General features: G+C 33.8%; 1 protein-coding gene across 2 annotated transcripts in view; it reads left to right on the forward strand.

Moving 5' to 3' along the window:
• The window catches only part of TBC1D19 (TBC1 domain family, member 19), a 128314-nt gene extending 109782 nt beyond the window's left edge, over positions 1-18532 (forward strand). For both annotated transcript variants that reach the window (XM_012664191.1, XM_012664193.1), the window contains 5 exons: positions 3368-3477; positions 5639-5730; positions 12726-12841; positions 17275-17345; positions 18325-18532. In XM_012664191.1, the coding sequence (XP_012519645.1) occupies positions 3368-3477; positions 5639-5730; positions 12726-12841; positions 17275-17345; positions 18325-18399 (464 nt within the window). In that variant the 3' untranslated portion in view covers positions 18400-18532. The remainder of the gene's footprint in view (positions 1-3367; positions 3478-5638; positions 5731-12725; positions 12842-17274; positions 17346-18324) is intronic.
• Positions 18533-20840: the final 2308 nt, after the last annotated feature.

Here is a 20840-nt window from a genome sequence, read left to right on the forward strand (position 1 = left end):
GACTTTTATATTGTTTTATATGTCCATTTAAAAAAATTAAAACTAAAAGGTCATTATAATTGGTTAAATGATGATTTCTTGATGAATTAGAACATGCTGTGAATGTGGTTCTGTGCTTTACCATTTTTCAATCCAGTGGAAACTAGATTAATGTTTAGCTCTAATAGGTATAAAATCAGGTTGCTTACATTTCTGATTCCTGATTCTCATAAGAGTCTTTTTAAAAAATAATACATCAGAAAGAATCCTATGGAAGCGACAACACCGAGTTTGAGCTCATGATTTCTCCAGGCTACTGGTATGCACAGCAACAATTACGTTAGAGCATTCGGTCATCCTGTGGTACTTGCACGTGGAAGGCGCGTGTGCAGGCTTGACAGCTCCCAGTGCCTTTTGGGCCCCACGTGTCATTGAATGAGGAATGCAAGAAGCTTAGCGAAGATTACCAAGAGGAAGGACACTCTATACCTTCATGCCACTTAATTTTTAAATTTTTATGTATTACACATACACTTAGGATTGTTGTCCCCTTTATTTCTACCCTCTACCTTGAGAATAAAAAGAAATACATTAATGTTTTGCCTTTGTAACAGGATCAGCAATAAATTAACACTTTTCTTTGTAAAAATCACCTCAGCGTTCAACATCAGACAGTCCTGGTGAATGACATAATATAAAACTTTTAAAACTAGCATACAATGGAAAGAATTCAAAGCACCTAGGGACTTTGTGCTATCTTTATGGTGTTGATCACAGGCTTGAATTATAGGGTACTTTCTTCTCTTAAACAACCAAAATTTCATAACATAATACATAATGCTGTAGTGACCTGACAGCATATTTCTCTTGTAAACATGTGAGGAACTTAAAATAGAAAACCGTAAAAGATTAAGAATGTAAATTTTTACCTCTAATAATAAAAATGTTTGCCGTTTTATCCTTCTACTTTAATAATTCCAACTATAAAAATTTCTCAAGTCAACAGTTTTTAGAATTTGTACTTGAATGAGTTGGAGGATACTTGATGTCATGAAAGTCTAAATCTTCTAACGATTCTCAGTGTCGAAAATACATCACTGACTCAGCCTCTGCCTGTTCACATTTATGGTCATTTAAATACGCTAAGGTTTATGCACCCAAGGGGAAAACATTTGTTAACAATGACGCAAAATATTTGATACAGAGTTTACTTATACTGTTTTAGAAAACTATTTTAAGCATCTACATATACTTTACCAGCAACCACTTGTCTAGAACCAGTACACTAGAATAATCACAAATCGTCCCTGAGGTTGCCACTTCAGCTTTAATTACTATATTTCTTTAAAATTATAATACTTATCTCTTTTGAAAACTGGTTCAGAATTTTTCTCTAATTTAAAAATGCCTTCTGCACTCACATTTATGCAGATTAAGGAAGTTTTGTTGTAGGTTTATAGTATATTATGACTTCATAAATAAATTCCTAGAGTATAATGTTTAATTGGTTAAAAATATTATGAGCTAAATTTATTTTTATGGAAGAACCAAATAGGGAAAGATGCTTAAAATTAAAAATTAAGTCATGTAGAATGTTTTTTCCATATTGTATGTAATGGACTAAAGCTTTTCCATCTCGTAGCTACACAAGGGAATTTAACATAAATGTGGTATCTCGAAGAATAACTAATTATAAAGTCTTTTGTATTTCATATGTTTGTAGAAAAGTACTTATTTTAAAATTTTCTCTTGATTTCTTCACTGGAAGAAATGGGGTTTTATGAATCCCGTTTTCAGATTTTTTCCCATTCAGATTTTATGAATCTGAATCAGATTACAGGTTTTTACATATCAGTAGCTTTAAAAATTAGGGAAAACATACATGTCATTTTTTAAAAGGATATAAATTCCAACCTTCACTTTGAATTTATAATAATACCATATATTTGTACCACATTGCCTTTTCTTAGATTGTTATTACAATTTAGACCATGAGTTATTATTTTTAAATATACGGAACACCCTAATTTGGGCTACTTTAATAAGTAGCAATTTTTTTGACAATAAAATAAGTTTTAAAAATTAGTTTTGAAGTGGAAGGACATGTCTGTTTTTAAATGTTTATATACAATATATAAATTTTTTACACATTTATAAAAGTAGTTATTTTTATATGTATTTAGATATTTACCTCCGAAAAGTGACTTTTTCTCTTGCCCTTTAGAAAAAGTAAATTTCTCACTTGAGATGCTTGTCTTCAGTGACTTACTCATCAGTAATGCTGGACACTGCCCTTTATCCCCAAAAATTGAACTTTTGTGTTTGTAAGCATTTAAAATATTTTAGTGTTTTTCCTTCCACTTTTTCAAAAAGAAGAGTGGTAAATTGGCTTACTGGTTTCCCTTCTCACTTAATACCTATTGCTCTCAGAGCATTATCGACAGATTATAGAACCTCAGAACTTTTTATTTGTCCAATTTATATTGTTTGAAATTACCTTGTAAGTGAGGCATTTTTATTAAAATTAATAGCTAGGTAATGTAGTTTTATGTATCTGCATTATAAATGTGTTTATACTGCCTAAAATTCTTGAGGCTTGAAAAGACGGAAAGCGTGGCCACGCTTGTCAGTGTAAAATAATCACGTGGTCAGTTCGGTCTCCAAGACTAGGGCTTTCTGATGTCCAGCTGTGGGATATCTGGTTGAGTTGACCCACCAGTGCTTAATTGCTAAGAACTGGGGGCAAAAGAGAACTTAATTCTACATTCATTAGAGAACTAAATCCTCTGCCTAGATTGTTTTAAGTCAATGAAAACTGTCTGGTATATATGGAGATAAGCCAATATAGATGAATAGTGTGAAGCTATTACTCAAAAGTTTTAGTTTCAAATTGAATTAATTTGAACTAATTGAAGACTATAATTCTAAAAGTTAGTCATAAATCACTTTACATTTTACTTACCTGACTTCCAAAATTAAAAATTTTGAAAAGTGGCCTGAATCCTTTGTGGGACAAAGTAAAAATGAGTTGCCTAATTTCACTTTCTTACTACTTCAGTTAAAAAAGAGAGACTTGACTGTATGTAGTTTTTATAGGTTACTCTGAATTTTTAATATTTCCATATAATTCCATCATGTCATGCTTAGCTGTTTAGTGGGGATTACAATAGTTTGTAATATACTCCTTTCTTTATAATATTTAATGGCTGTTTGAATTTTACATGTACATATATCCCCCTTTCAAAATGAAAAAGTAGATATGATTTTAAACTTGTCTATGAATGAATGTAATTACTATAAAATATCGATGTATTCTTTTATATTTCATGAATTTATTTAAAAATGTCTAGTAGTTCTGCAGTATTATCAATTAATTTTTTTCTTTCAGTTGCACCACTTTGTTTTCTATACCATGAACCTTCCAAATTGTATCAGATATTCCGTGAGATGTATGTGCGTTTTTTCTTCAGACTTCATTCCATTTCTTCTCATCCTTCTGTAAGTTCATAAAAAAATGAATCAAATCAGACTCTAAACTGTTCTTTTTTTCTTTAAGAAAAAGTCTTCTACTCAAATTACAAAGCAACAAATTTTAATTTGTGATGTTAAGCAACATGTTTTCTTTTTTATAGCATAAATAGAAGACGAATTGATATTTAAATATTTTGGGTAATAATTAGAGAGGAAAAAGTCTCATATAGACTACACTGAAATTATCTTTTATATAGTAAAAGAAAAACATAGAATGTATTATTATCCTTGACAAAGGTGCCTCTACCTTCTTTCCTGGTTTTTTATCTATGAAATGAAGTTAATAATGTGTATCGTCTGTAGTGCCATAGAGATGTCTACAAAACACTCAGTGTAGTTAGCAGTTAGCTCGTAGCAGGTGTTTGGTAAATAAATGGCTGTTGTTATAATTATCGTCATCATCTTTCTTTGTTAATGAAAATCAAACATTTGTCACTTGTTTGTCAATTTCATATTTGGTTAATTATCATTTATCATACTAGATATTTTCTTTGTATTAATATATATTCAATACAAACCTCCTTTGCCCTGAGTATGAGTCAAGGAAAAGCATATTGGGAGTTAAGCATTTTTATCTGTTTTATTTTGGCCACTTCTTCATCGTATCTTTTTTTTCCTTCCATACGCTTGAGTAAAAACAGTGCTTATTTTATTTCAGTGCTTTTTTCACCCCTTTGGACCTGCTTTGGTCTACTTGTGGGTAACTTTACTGCCTCTCCAGAAGAAATATTCAATTGGAATGTATGTTGGGGCTACCAAATTTCCCTAAAGGAGAAACTGTGTTACTGCTACTAAATTATAATAAATAGCTGTTCTTTATCCCTCCAGTTTCAACCTGTGTGTTCCTATTCCACCTTCCTCCATCTCCAGTTTTATTCTTTTACATTGCTAGTGAAAGTTGGCAAAGAACAGAGTTCCAGGATGTCACAGATAAGCAAAGCACCACCAATTATCTCAGGTTTCTTATCGCTAGGAGAATTCGCTTTAGTTCTTAATGTTTAATCTAGAATCATCAGAAATATTAATAACAATTAGTATTAATAATTTTCTAGTATCTCATTCCTAGCATCAGATTTTTTACTCTTACATTCCATACCATTTTTATGCTTCAGAGTTTAAAAAACTGGTTGCACAGTACACACTAGTGGTGTTCTCCCTGCGCAGAGCACTGAAGCCTGACGCTGGGCAGCTCTGGGTATTCCTTCTCTCCCTCCATACCGGCCCTGAGGTGTCCTTTTTCAGCTAGTTGATTGAACCAGGCCTGCCTCAGCCCTTTCTTTATTCAGTGGAACAAAGACTTACAGGCAGTCATCTCCTTTTTTGGCTTACAGCCAGACTGAACTGTTTGGAACCCTGACAACCTTTTTTCTTTAGAAATTCAAAAAGAGGATTAAAACTTCCTTACAAAGATCAACCCTGAGGAATGCTGAGCTGCAAGAAAGACTTTATTCAGAGTTGTCAAATAATAAACGTACTTGAAAAACCCTCTGTTCAAATCAGTTACTTCTTGTGCTTTACAGATAATGTACTTTTTAAAAAGTAGATTTCAATAAAAAAAAATTATGTGTACACTAAGTAATCAAACATTTTGTTTGATAACTTCCTGATGTAAATTTTAAGCAGCCAGTCTTTTCCTGGGGGTAGATTTCAAAGAAAGGGCGAGAAAAGCAGGAAATATTTTCCCCAATGAACAGAGGCTGGAGGGGAAGGAACATAAATTGAGAGAGAGTAAAGGGTGTGGCTATAGCACTAGGGAAATACCTGGAAACTGGAAAAACTAATTTTGCTGGGCCTAAATGATAATATGTGGCTTGCAAAGTAGGAGGTTTTCTGTAAAGTGATGTTTTCTTTGGACTCTCCGAATGTTACATACTAGGTTATGTGGGGAGCCTATTGTGGTAAAAAAGAGACCTTTAGCATATCTGTAAGTGTGAGTATGTATAAAGAGCGACAAAATAGATCTTTAAACACAATGTTAGAGATCCATTGGTACAGTTCCTGTTTTCGACTCTTAAATAATATGAAGAATATTTATGTTGATAGTGTTTCTCATTTTCTATTTGAATAATTTACTGTCATAGTTAAATACTAAAATAACTATTTCTCTTATGATTCATTATGTATCCAGGGTATTGTGTCACTCTGTTTGCTGTTTGAAACTCTTCTTCAAACTTATCTTCCCCAGCTCTTTTATCATCTACGAGAAATTGGGGCACAACCGTAAGTATGTTTTTTCTAATTGAAGAACAGTTTCACGTCATAAAGCTCTTTATTTATCATTGTAAAACACTTGCGTAGATGTAGTAATTATTCAGAGAAATTAAGCTAACATTTTCCCCAATAAAACAATAATTAGAAAATAGTAAATTGTAACAACATTGTGCCCAAAATTCTTAAAAGAATTACCAAAATCCTAATGAAGTCTTATTTACTAGGATTTTTGTGTCTGGTACAAGAATCACCAGAATGAACTAATTTCTATTGATAATGAAAGATGTTAGCCCAAACCAAGGCAAATATTTGTGTAAACAAAAATAGTACCTGAAAAATATGATAACACTAAAATTAAGTCGGCATAGGCCAAATCTATCAGAGAACTGCCTTTGAAAACTGTAAAGTTTGCTGCCTTTTATTAAAAGAAACCAGCTCAATTATCTATCAATGGTTGTACACTGTGATTCTTCCTTCCTAAAGTTTGAATTTTATTCATTGTGTTAGAGCCAGTTCCCCTCGGCCCCAGGAACAGAGAGGCAGAGTCACCGAGGCTGCAAATGGCAAAGGAGTTTATTGGCTAGCTCGAGCTAGGGTCCAAGTCCCAGAGCACCAACGCAGTGGCCTCCCTATGAACCAGGACCCCGCCCTGGGGTAAAAGTGAAGCTTTTATACTTTCTTTTGCACACGACACACCGGTGGCACACGACACACAGGTTCCACACGACACGCTGGGCACACCATTCCCCCCTCCCCCCTTAGTCCATTGGTTCTTTTGAAAGTAGCTGATTGTTTTAACTCCTGATTGGTTGGCTCCAAGCCCCGGGATTTTCAATTTTCGCGCCGGCACCAGTTGTGGTCCGCGTTTCGGTTTCGGGGAAACTGAAACTTAGGCCTATTCCAGGAAATTCAGCTTGTCATGAAGTCACTCCTGCTCTTACTCCTATATTTAACAAACAACTAAAAGCAAGCACGGTTACAGAAGCAAATGGCATCAGTTAGAATCAACGAGAACACATTTTTCTAATCTCAGACAATTTGTTCCACACAAAACATTCTCCTAGTATCAATTCCTGTCTTTCAATTGATCTCAGTATGAGTTATAGACGAATATGTAGAATGGGTCTGGACTTCAATATTATTGGTTCTATTTCTCTTTTTAACTAACAATGTCTATAGCAACAGAATTTCTAAATGATCTACCAGTGTTTTGTTCCTGCCTTCTCCTCTGTAACTATTTTTTCCTATTAAGGAGAGCATATGAAAAGAACATGAACTTTTTGAGGCCACAAAAGGAATTAATGGGAAATAGAATAGTGTAGTATTTGTCTTTTCCACACATGCATCCATAGCAGATGGATGGTTGAGTCAGTGGAAATATAACCCAGATTCAAATTTCATTTCTGTTAAGCTGCATAATCCTTGCAAAATTATTTAATTTATCTAAGCCTCCATTTCTTTATTTTTAAATCAAGGTAATTCAATTTCTTTATCTTAAAAATCAATAGAATTCATACCTCATGGAGTCGTTTCAAGATCAAATGATTATATATAGAGAGATATCTCCTTTTTATAAAGTACCATTGAATTTCAGATGTTTTAGAAATGTCCTGTATGAAACAATACTTCGTATCATCCATTGATAATACTGAACTGATGTTCTTGTTACCAAAAGTTTGGCACTTGTCTCCGAGGCCACATCAGAAGAATGAGGACAAGTGGTTTGAGGAAAAAAGAAATTTATTAATTTGCCGGCAAATGAGGAAGATGGCAGACTTGAGTCTCAAAGTACCATAGTCTTCTCTATAAGCAGAAATACAGAGCTTTTAAAAGGAGTTTTTAGCTTGGGGCTATTGCTGTTTAACTATAGTTGATGGTCCTGATCCACCCCATCTCCTTTACAGACAATCTCTTGAACTCTGCCCAGACAATTCCCTTGAGCCATCTCCTGTATTACAAAGAACAAAGGAAACTCCCCTACCCCTCTGATCATTGACCTCAGGCAGGAATGCAGGTTTTAATTCTCAAGAAGAGTTGGGAGGGTGGGGTTTACCCTTTTTCTGGCTGTTCCCTCTGTTACACTGTTTTCTTTTTAGCCATTTAAAAACAAAATTCTGTTCATGATTAAGATTATAAAACAAGAATGTAGCAGAAATATTTTATATTGAGGACAAGATTTTTTTTCTTAACTTGTGAATTGACCTCTTTTTGGCTATTGTGGAATGAACATTGGAGTATCACTAGGCTTTTCTTTATTAGGAGGAAGATATTGACTTCATTGCTAGAAACTAAAATTTTGATTTTTTTTCTAGCCTATTATATACTTTATTCATTAAAAGGAATTAATTAATTTTAACGATTTATGATAAACAAGAAAATTCTTATGCAGGAGAAAGTATAAAAATTCCAGTTGTCAACATAGAAATCAATTTTTAAAAGGCTTGTGGAAGCTTTTTAATTTTGAATTTAATTTCTTTAATAAATATAGCACTAGTCAGGTTATCTATTTCTTCTTGAATGAGCTTCAGTATTTTATGCATTTTATCTAAGTTATCATATTTATGGACATAAAGTTATTCATAGCATTTCCTAATTATTCTTAATTAGCTTTTTAACATTTATAAGATTAGTAGTAACATCACCTCTCTCATTCCTGCGATTAGTATTTGTATTCTCTTTCTCTTTTTCTTGATTATTCTAGCTAGAGTTTTATCAATTTTATTAATCTCTGAAAAAACCAGTTTTGATTTTTCTTTGTTGTTTTTGTATTTCAATTTCATTGATTTCTGCCCCAGTATATATTATTTCCTTTTTTTTTTTTTTTTTGCATGCTTTAGGTTTATTTTATTCTTGTCTTTCTACTCATTTAGTGTGGAATTTAGATCATTAATTTAGGAGCTTTCTTCTTTTTTTTAATATAAGCATTGATGTTACAAATTTCTCTCAAAGTACTCCTTTACTTCCATCCAACAAATTTTAACATGTTATCTTTTTGTTTTCATTCAATTCAAAATATTTTATAATTTCTCTTGTGATTTCCTCTTTGAACATGGGTTATATAAAAGTGTGTTTAATTTCTAAATATTTAGAAAGATATATCTTTCTATTATTAACTTACATTTTAATTCCATTTCAGTTAGACAACATGCTTCATATGATTTCAGTTGTTTTAAATTTGTCGAGGTTTTTTTTGACCCAGAATATGATCTATCTTGGTGAATGTTTCTTGTACACTTAAAAAGACTTTGTATTTTTCAAATGTTGGGCAGAATGTCCTATAAATCTTTATGAAGTCAAGTTTGTTGATAATGTTTTTCAAACCTTCTATACATTTATTTTTTGTCTACTTTTTCTATTGATTTTTGAGAGAGAAGTGTTAGAGTGTCTAATTATAATTGTGGATTTTGTCTGTTTCTTCCTTCATTGCTATATATATTTTTACTTTATGTATTTGAAGCTTTGTTTTTAGGAGAATCGAGCCCTTTATTATTGTCTAACGTCCTTCTTTATTCCTGGTAATAAATCTACTATGTCTGATATTAATATAGCTATTTCACCTTTCTTTTTATTATAATTTTTATTCTGTTACTTTTAACATATCGATTATCAATGTCTTTGTTTTTCAAGTGGATTTCTTGTCAAAGGTATAGTTGAGTCTTCTATCGTGGAAGTCTTTTTAAATTGGTGTTTATATGTTTATACCATTTATCTCTAATGTATATTAGTATTATTGGATTGAAATCTATCTTACTAGAATTTTTTGTTTGTACCATGTTCTCTTTATTCCTTTTTTCTCTTTCTCTGACTGAATTGAATTGAACATTTTTTATTCCATTTTATGTCCACTATTCGATTATTATTTATACTTTTTTTAAATATGTTTTTGGTAGGTACCAGAGAGTTTACAATATACATCTTTAATTAATCACTTTCTACCTACAAATAAACTTCAGGCCTAGATGCCTTCACTGGCAAATTCTACCAAGCATTTCAGGAAGAAATAATATCAATTTTTCCCTGATTGCTATAAAGATCTTTGTTTTTAGTTCTCCGCAATTTGATTATGATGTATCTAGACATGGATTTCTTTGAGTTTATCCTGTTTAGGATTTGCTAAGCTTTTTGAATCTATAAGTTTATATCTTTTGCCAAATTTGGGAAATTTTCATCTGTCATTCCTTCAGATATTTTTTCTGCACCTTACTCATTTTTCTTTTCTTCTGGGATTCCAGTGATACAAATGTTAAAACTTTTGGTGTAAAAGAAAAAGGAAAAAAACTTTTGGTATTGTCCCACAGGTCCTTGGAGCTTTGTTCATATTTTTTCTAATGTTTATTTCCTTTATGGTCCAGAGTGGACATTTTCTATTGATCTATTCTCAACTTCACTGGCCTTCTCCTCCGGAATTTCCATTTTCCTATTGGATCCATCTAATGAGGGATTTTTGTGGGGTTTGTGGTTCTTTGGTTATTTTATTTTTCAGTTCTATAATTTCCAATTGATTTTTCTTCATATAAAATTCACAGAATTATACACTAATGAGGGTAAATTCTACTCTACTCCCCCTTATCTGTGGGGAATATGTTCCAAGATCCCTAGTGGGTTCCTGAAGCCATGGATAGGACCAAACCCTATATATACTACGTTTTTTCCTGTATATACATACCTAAGATAAAATTTAATTTGTAAATTAGACACAGTAAGAGATTTACAACAATAACATAATAAAATAGAACGGTTATAACAATATGCCAGCATCACTGCTCTTGCAGTTTGGGGCCATTATTAGATAAAATAAAGGTTACTTGAACACAAGCACTGCAATACCAAGGCAGTCAATCTGATAACCTGTGTGGCCACTAAGTGACTAACAGGCAGGCAGCATTTACAGCATGGATACATTGGACAGAAGGGTGATTCGTGTCCAGGGTGGGGACCGTGCAAGATTTCCTCATGTTCCTCAGAGCAGCACACAATTTAAAACTTATGAATTGTTTATTTCTGGAATTTTTCATTTAATATTTTTAGACCGTAGTTGACTGATGGGTAACTGAAATTGCAGAACGCAAAACCGCAGATAAGGGGAGCACTACTGTATACATAGTATATTATACCTTAATAAACTTATTTCTAAAAACTGATGCTGTACTATTTATATATCTGGGGATGGGGATATATAGTACTATTCCTCTAACGTGACACTATGAGTCAAATGCATTTTTAAGTATTAAAATATTTGTCAACGGAAAAAAAGACCAAACTCTGTAAAGTAATTTTAAAGAGATTTACTCTGAGCCAAATTTGAGGACCATGACCCGGAGCCACGCCCAAGAGGCCTTGAGCAAGTGGACTCGCAGAGGTTGGGTTACAGTTTGGTTTTATACATTTTAGGGAGACAGGGGTTACAGGTGAAGTCATAAATCAATACGTGGGAGACATACATTGGTTTGGCCCGAAAAGGTGGGCCATCTCGAAGCGGGGGCTTACAGGTTATAGGTGGGTTAAAAGATTCTTTGGCCTGTAATTGGTTAAAGACATGAAGCTTTGTCTAGAGGCTTGGCATGTTTTAACATAAGGAGCTCTTTATCAGAGATAAGCCACTGGACATAGATTTGTTGTGTAAATTGAGGACCTGCAGGTCTGTCTTGCATACCCTTGGGCCTGTTAGTGGGTTATAAAGGATGTCACCAAGAAGGGAGGGGAGCATGATAAGGCATGTCTGACCTCCTTCCTCCTGGCAGGCAATTTAGTTTTAGGGTATTCCTTTGGCCAGGAGGGGGTCCGTTTAGTCAGCCGGTGGGGGGGTGAGCCTTAAAATTTTATTTTAGTTCACATATTCAATGCCAAAAGTTTCTTTTGCATCTATAAAGAGATATTCTAAAGCCAACCAAAAAAGCTTAATTTGTCAATACTACTGCTTACATGTATTTTGTTATATTAAAACAATAGTGATCCAGTATTTAGGAATTTCTGAAACTTGGGGATCTTTTTCAGTCTTAAGACAATTAATACAATGACACTAAGGAAATCTCTGAGTCTGTTTTTCTCTTTAAGAGAATAAATAGCACAGCTATTTATCAACATAATAACAATTCCAGCAAAGTGTTTGACTAGCTCCTCTCACAGATAGTCAAAGGGTTTTTAGATGCTAATAGATAAAACAGAAATGGAGGGACTAGTTTATCTCTTAAGGAACCAGAGCCAAAAAGTTCATTTCCCAATTTTAAAGATAAATTATTATTGTAACATAATCTACTTATAAATAGTGGGATCTCACACATCTTAGAGTTTGGGGTTTGTTTTTTTTTTTTTTTTTTGTAAAATGGAATTCAATTGAATTTTCTAGTTGACCTTTCAGAGCTCGATGAACTCCTCACTAAAATGAAGGGTTTGAAATCAGAAATCTATTTCTAAGATCTCGTAGCTTTAAAGCTATTTTTCTTTGTCCTTCAAAACTCCTACTAGTTATATTAATTTTATTTGTCCTATGTAGCCATTTGACTGAAATGTAGAAAAATAATTTATTAAATTGAAAAAATATGAAGCTGTTGAACATTCTTTCAAGTATTTTGAATAAAAATTCAAATTATTATGGCTTGCCTGGAATTGTTAAGACTATTAGAAGATCAGTTCATTGATAGCTAATTAGTACATACTCTGAAAAACAGAATGTAGAAATGGGTATTATAAAGGCTAAACTCTAACATAAAGGAGAGCCCAGTATATATAATTCTTCCTAATACTTTAAGACCACTAATTTGAGGACTCACGGTTTCTTACCACTGCACTTTTGCAGCTTTTAAGAAAGTTTTTGAGTTTTGTATGTCCAGGTGATTTCTAAGACTCCCAAAGGAGCTACCTTAACAATAGAATTGGTTAGGCTCTTCTGATACTGCTTTTTCATAAGAAAAATCAATTAATCAATTAATTAATAATTAATTTTTAAAAAATAATTAATAAATTAATCCAGCGATAAATTAATTTTCGTTCTTCTTTGCTTACAGACTTCGCATATCATTTAAGTGGATGGTTCGAGCTTTCTCTGGATACTTAGCTACAGATCAACTCTTGCTTTTGTGGGATAGAATCCTCGGATACAACTCTCTGGAAATTCTTGCTGGTAAGAGTAAATGCTTTGTTGTAAAACACATGATATTCCTATAGTAAAGGCCCCTTTTCTTTCTAACATTCACCATCTGTAATTGGAGTTTGAGTCTACAGTTAGTGTTGTTTCTAATTCATGTTCCTTTAATAGATTCATCTGGCTTTGAGGACAAGTACTGAGGTTCTGTGATCTTGATACTTCTGTCTAACTGCCCAACACCAACCTATTCCTAGTTTTTCTTCTTGGCCCCCAGGAAAGCTCATTTTCCCTCTCCTACACTCCCTATCCCTCCCCTCCCCTCATTTAGTCCAGGCAGGGCTCATTCTCTCAGCACCTGTGAGGTCTGTGCAGTGGAGTGTAGATATACTTCCGTTCTATTCTGGACTCCTCAGACTGCCTTAGTGTTCTGTTCTGTGCCCCTTCTCAAGTACCTAAAATCTAAACTGAACTGAGCATCCACACATAGCTGAAATCTGAGCTCTTCTAGACTTCAGTTTACACTGAATTTAAAATTTTTCCTTTTTTTTTTTCCCTAGTCTCTGACTTCTGCCCTGGTGGCTGAGTTTCCCCTTTTAGATATTCTCTCAGGCCAAAAAATATTTCATCTTTTTTTCAGGAAGCCACAGATTCATCTCTTATTTTACATTTAAGCAGTTCTTACAACATATATATACCCAAGGCAATTGTATAATAATACACAGGGCATGTATTTCTTATTAATTATATTATTTTGCTTCTTGTTTGCACAGTAAACCCAGTCATTTTTATCATTGGTATTATCAGGAAATTCAAATAGTAATTATGAGGTCTTTACAATAATAGATGGAGATCAGGAAAGCTGGCAGAATGTTTCCTTATCTTAAATGGATAGCATTGTAAAATCACCTGTTGGGGCTGTTGTGGAAATAATGCTTAGTTGAAGAAGAATAAGATATGAAGATTCTGTAGGTGCCATACTAACCTATTCTTGAATGCCGAGAGGTATATAGTAATTGGGTGGCATTTTGAAAGGGAAAACTACAGTAATAATGAAGTACCATGAAGATAAATGTCACCTCTAGTGTAATCAGAGAGATCACTGACTAACGTTTTTGACAACTCCTAGTATCCTTCTCTCTCAGTTTTTGTTTTAAAGCCCATGCAAATATGAGGCTTTAGGAAAGAATGATCTGCCCTCATTTCTTTTGGCTGAATGGCAGTGATATATACAATCTAGAGGTAGAAGGAATCCTAGAGGGCTTCAGGTACAATGTATTTTAAACATTTCTGACAAGCAGTCCTTATCCTTTGTTTGAACACTTCAGTGTTAAGAGATCCCTGTCTTCTCAGGTGGCCCATTTCATTTCTGGGTAATATGGCTTGTTAAAATGTACTCCTGTTAAACCAAGGTCATTATCATGTTTTTTCTACTCTCACATTCCCACTTCTCCCCAAAGTCTTCTATTTTCTAAGCTAAGTAGCCTTGTTTTCTGCTATGATTTCTCAAGTGACAGGATTTTAGACTTTCCACCAAATAACTCTCCTCTGAATGTGCCAGAAATTTTGAAGAGTACCGTATATAACATTTGGTATCATTTTTAAAAGAGATTATTGCATGTTAAAGAAGGGGGCTCAATATAAGAAAGTACTTTCTAATCATTAGGCCTTTCCAAAAGTAGAATGGGCTCTTTAACCGTCACCTGAAGGGTCAAGAGCTTTTGTACCTTGAAAGAAATGTTGAATTAGAAAACCTTGAAGGCCTCTTCCAATTTAAATTCTCTCATTCCATGCCTTATTGCCCTTTAGCAAACTGAAAGAAAAGAGAAATAAATGTATACTGAATGCTGCATTTGCTTTAAGCCAGGCACTTCACTATGAGCTCAATATATTAATAAAAAAGTTCACTGATGAATAGGTAGAAATGTAATTCACATTATTACATCCACTTACTTTCACTCAGTGCTTTTTAAAAATCAACAGGGAAAAATTCTAGAACATCTAGAAATAGAAGTGGACTGATGGAAACTTTCCTACCATGGGATTTCAGATAATGAGCCACGGGGTCGATAATTTCATCTAGATGTGTAAAAATTAGTTTTGATTATTTCATACATTTTTGGTACGAGTATTTTGGGACCACCTTTTTTGATCAAGTGAGTTATTATATAGTCTTTAGAAATATTTTAGTAAATATCACTGGCTTTAATTGTGAATTAGAGCCTTTTGAAGAACATTTTAAAGCAAAAGTGTCTTAATGTTCTTGATAGAGTTGCTTAGAGTTATAATAATGAGAATAGTTTAAAAGACCAAAAGAAAATAGAGTTTCTACATTTCATATGAAACATAATTTCAGTTGAAAACATCCCAAAGTATAGATCTTTTCTCCTTGGCAAACAAACCTGTTCTGCGGAAGGGCTGGGCAAACCAAACATGAAGCAGACGGAAAGGAACTTCTGTGATGTGACACCAAGATAAATAAAGGTTATGAGCACATAGCATTTTGGATGCTGAGGTCAATTAGTGAACTGCTCTTTTCTTCCCCCTCTTATCTACCCTTGGAAAAACAGTTTCTCACTATGTAAAACTCCTTCCTGCCACAGCAGAGTATTTGGTCAGCCTGTCAAGCTTCTAATGACTCTGTTCAATTATACACAAAAAAGGAAATAGTGATTATATTCCTTAGTTTCTAAAATGTCTCCACTGTACAAAATATGATTCCAGATACTAGGAAGCTGTAAAAAATTGCCGGTCCACAGGAATTGTTTTATGACATTCTCGTAATCCTGAATTACAAGACTTTAAAATGACTTTAAAGTACTTACGTTTTCTCCTTTTCAATTAAAGAGTAAATTCTTTGTCCCAGATCTCTTGTATCTCTTGTTACATATTGAATAATTCCAGCTGACTTGATTTTTTAAATTTTACCACTACCATCCTTTTTCTCTCCGGACTTTTTCTCTCTAACTAGTTCTGATGTTTTTTTTGCCACCTTATCCCCTAGAAAAGTACCTGTGCTTCTGAGTCACTGGTTGCACTCTGCTTCTATCTGGGGAAATTAAGAGGTCTGGCTCCTGACTTCTACTCCTGAGGCACAACTACCCACGTGTCAGAGCCCAGGACCACCATAACATCATCCTTCATGCTTTCTCTGGAAAACCATTCTGAGGAACAGCAGAGGAGATGATTCTTAGGAAAGCACACAGGTTTTCACGTCATGGATGAGTCATTATGGCTTACCTTAATAGTGTTTTCACATAGCGGTTAGAGGCACAGGCTCCAAAGCCAGGGTTGAGTATCGGCTCTACCATTTTCTACCTGTGTGACTCTGAACATGTCACCCAACTCAACTGTGCCTCACTTTCTACATTAGTAAAATGGGTTAATAATAGTATTTAACTCATAGAATTGGTGTGAGAATTGATTGCATTATTCCCATTATAAAAATGTATTTTTTAAAATATGTATATTTGCAGTAGGTATGCAGTATACCTAGGAACCAATCTTCAAAATAACTTTGAATATTTCTTACTACCAATTTACTAAACTTCAATGACTCGTTGTATTGAATACACTATCACTGATGATGGAAAAAAATAGGGAGAAATCAAGAGTTATTTCCAGGCAGGTACCATCTCCTTATCAGTGTCACCTGCCTCTTACGTGGGTCCTTCTGTTGTTCATAACTCATTCCCTCACATGGAGTTTTATGGTAGATTGTATAAGTATTGCATGTTAGCATTACTCTTTTTGATATGCATATGTTTGATGGAAACAATAATTCAAGTGTTGCTTTCTACTTAATGTATATTATTAACCTACAAGGTGTTCTATAATGGGTTTTTTTCAAAGTTTCAACTTCTCTTTCCTGTAGCCAACATCATTGTAAATGTCAGGGTCAGTCCCACAGCAGCCCTCCCCACAGATGTATCCATTTGTGACATTCTAAAAAAGTCAATGTTGCATATAAAAATGAAAATATACAAAATATTATAAAAACATTTTTTAAGAAAAGGTTTTAAATCCATGATTCTATCAGGACACGTCCTTAATACATGTGAAACGTGATCTGATATATTTAAAAATTTGGTCTTTGTGTAACTTTTCAGCAGCCTCTCCATTGCATTAGTAAGAAATATCTGTATCAAAATAAACCTGAATTTATATGCCAGTCATTATCATTAGATCTTCATGCCATGTTAAAACTGTTATAATTTAAGTTGTAGATATAAATGAAACAATTTATAAAATGGCTTTTTAAAGACCATTGATTTTTCCTTTTTCCCAAAACTGTGGTATTCAGTTTGTCTATCCATCAGGAACTGTTCTGTGGAGTAGAGAATTTCCATTCATCACTAGACCTTAACTCAAAATGTAGAGCGTGGTCAGTCGTATAAAGCACCAGTTTTGAGCTTTCATGCGGCGGGCTGATGAGTAGGCTGGCAGGTGAAATAGTGTTCATTCTTTTCCAGTCCTGGCAGCTGCCGTGTTTGCTTTCCGAGCAGTGAACCTGATGGAGGTGACATCACTGGCCGCAGCTGAAGTAAGGATAAGTTTCACTCAGATGGGATGGAAATAGTTCCTGAGAGATTGCCAGGCTCACTCATTTTAGTGTCTGATGCATAGGACACACATTACTTGTAGCCAAATTTTTTAACTCGGGTAAAACCTGTAAGTTCCAAGCTAAGTAACATTAAGTAATCAAATTTCCTTAATTACTTGAAAACAGTTTTCTTATGAAGGGATCATAAACAAGATTATTATAGGAAACCATTATAACCATTATGGGAAACCAGATACCTAGTAATTTTCATAGGAACTACTAGGACTTCCTTATTATTGCTCACATCCATGCATTATGCTCTCAGAACAAAGAAAAACTAGTTGGGAGAGTATGTGTTTGGATGATGTGGTAAAGATACATAGTGGTGCTTTTTAATTATGAGTTAATTATTTAAAGCTAATTTCTTTTTAATGGTATCATTTATATCTGAAATAAGGTTCAATTAAATAGTGCTTACCTTATTACTCTATTTGTTATCTCTCATAGAAATGTAAATTTTATCCTTAAAATAGCTGCCTACATTCTTTGTTTAAAGGGAAGAGGATGTTTATGCATCTTGCAACTGAATAAACATTAGTTCCATCTCAAAATTATTTCCTGCAGTTACTCCTTACACTAGAATAACGGGACTAGGATTCATAATGTACGTTTATTTATAGAAGCAAGTTGAAATGTTAGACCTCTTATAAACTCATGCTACCTTGTATATTTGAAGAAGGCTCAAGGCTAAAGTCCAGGTTATTTTTTACTGCACGTTTTAGCATTTTGTGCATGTACTAACATTAATATATTCAGAAAAATGAAGGAAAGTTAGAACTTTAGTACAAAGATTTAGGACAAATCCTAAGAACCTAGAGTATGTGTTGATGCCAAAATTACATTATGATGGTGTTTCTGTTGTACCATATTTCATAGACTTCACTTTGCTATTAATAATTCTTTTTGTTTTTTGTTTCAGGCAGTTCTTGCTGACCTTTCTACTTTAAAAGTTATGCCTCTTCTTCAGATTTTTCTGTTTGCTACTGTCACTTGATCTTCTTCAAGGTCACTGACAACAAATCTAGTTTTTCATTAGAAACTAATCATGAACTATGCAAACTCTGCATAAAACCAAAATTAAACTTTGCATATAAGCCAATAAAGATCATGTTCCCTCCTCAGTTAAACCTAAGTACTTTTTCACTTTTTGAAAAAATAACTTCACACCAAATATTGCATTGCATGCTGCTGATTTTCAAGAAAGAAGCAATAAACATAACTTCTGCTAAATTGAGCATACTATATATATAATCCTGACTTGTAAAAGGCATGTAACAATATATGCAATAAGAACTAAAGATACTGTAATAAACTTCAAGAGGTAATGTAAATTCTTGCACAATTCTTTAACGTTGGTTTATAAATTTTCCTCTAGATAATGTATTGTTTTTGTCTTATAAATTGCTCTTCACTCAGAGACGGGGGGGCATGGGTTGTAAGAGGATTTGAAAAAGATAATGCTTTTAAGAAGAAATTCAAATGTACTTTGGTGTTTTTAGCAACTTTTCACTCCCCAGAGATTTTTTACATCCCTCTCCATTTTATTTCTCACTTTAAACGTTTCTACTGGGGAAATCAAATACAGTTGTCTCCATCTGAAAATATTTTATTCTTCACTCCCTGAAAGTCATAAAATTATGGGGTGATGCCATCTCACTTCTCAACCTTCTACCTCTTGCTTAGAAGGCTTGACATTGCTGAGGCCTGTTGCCAGATTCTGTTATTTTGCAAATACACAAAGAGGACACCCAAAGGAGTGAAGGGAATGAAGTCAAGACCACATCTACTTTCGCTGAAGCTTGGTTTCACAAGATTTACTTCTGGGGAGAGCACTGAGAGAGACTAGAAGTAGGCAATGGACATTCATTCTAGAACTGAAGATGTTATTCAAGGCATCAATCTTATATTGCTCTTTAGTATAAGTGAGGGTCTTATTTTATATCACTTCCTAAAGACCTACCATTTCTGTAATATAGAATATAGTACATAAAAAAGGCCAAAAACCATTGTCCTTTGATTTTAGATTCAAATTCAAGATGCTGATCACTTTACTAAAACTCTAAATCAATAGATTGGTACTCTTATTGACTGTCTACAATTTTATTAAGTTTTATCCAAATGTATTTCATCAGTCTTTTACTTTAATGGTATATATTAAGAAAAGTGTGAGGTTTAGCATAAGACTTCAAGAGGGGTGGAGTTTGCTATAACTAGTTTATTAATTTGAAAATCAATATTATATACTTTTATTATTCATCAGGTACTTATTGACCTACCAGGGACTAAATAATGATTTATTCTGTGATTGAGTCTTAATAAGCCCCATTTTATTGCTTTTGAAGGTGATACGGTTATAATCATATGCTTTGCCATTTTATGTGTATAAATGTATGTTAATTAAGAGGATACACACACACACTCATGGCTATTGTCTCCCTCCTCCCCCAACTCTGAGAAAATGCAGACATACTAGGAAGAGAGTGAGTTTTAAATGCTTAGGGTCAAATGTGTAGAGATATGGCCGTCTTTGGCTTCTTTTGGAGAATATTCATAAGCTTTTTAAAAAGGGGCAATGTAGTGATCTAGTACTCTAGTCTTGGAAATTCTGGTCCTAGCTATTAATATATATCTCTAGATAATTTAATCTCTTTTATCTGTAATTTGGTGGGGAGAGGGCAACAGACTGTAGGAAATTATTGTATCTGCTTTGTTTACCTTACAGGGTTGTGTAGGACCAAAATGAGAAAATACTGTATTTGAAAGTGATTTTTTAAACTGCAAAGCACCAAGCAAATATAAGATATTGTTGGTAATTAATTTTGTATATGACATTTTAAGGTCAAATGGCAGAAGATAATATATGAAGAATGCTCAGCTTCATTAGCATTTATATCATTTTAGCTGATAACACTATGTCTATAAAAATTGAAGGGACCATGGCATAACAGATCCTTTCATTTCGAATAGGTGGCTCTAGGCAGTAGTTCTGAATCTAAATCCCAAAGTCAAACCTGCCACACACTGTGCTGCCACCACAGACCCCTCTCTGCCATGTGCTGGTCTTGGCTGCTTGTTGAAATACTGCATCTAGCAGTCGGGCTGCCTCGCACACTCTATCTTTAACCACACCTGCCCATACCCCCTCGCTTGGCTTCCTTCCTCCTGCATCCTTCTATGCCATCTCCGACCAACCCCTGACACCCCCTTCACATCTGCTCTGCCAGGGATCATAAGGATCTGAATGACCAGTGATACTCACATCATTATTCTACCTATGGCCATTGGCATTGATGGTGAAATAATAGGGAAATTGTATTTGGCTCTTCTGGATTTCAGTTCACCCACTAATATAATATTTTATGACTTTATATTATATTATATTACTCAGTAACTAAGTGATCTTTTTGATCAGAATGTTTTGGTAATGCAGTGTTC

This window comes from Propithecus coquereli, unplaced genomic scaffold (assembly GCF_000956105.1).
Source record: "Propithecus coquereli isolate 6110/MARCELLA unplaced genomic scaffold, Pcoq_1.0 Scaffold87, whole genome shotgun sequence".
Lineage (NCBI taxonomy): Eukaryota > Metazoa > Chordata > Mammalia > Primates > Indriidae > Propithecus > Propithecus coquereli.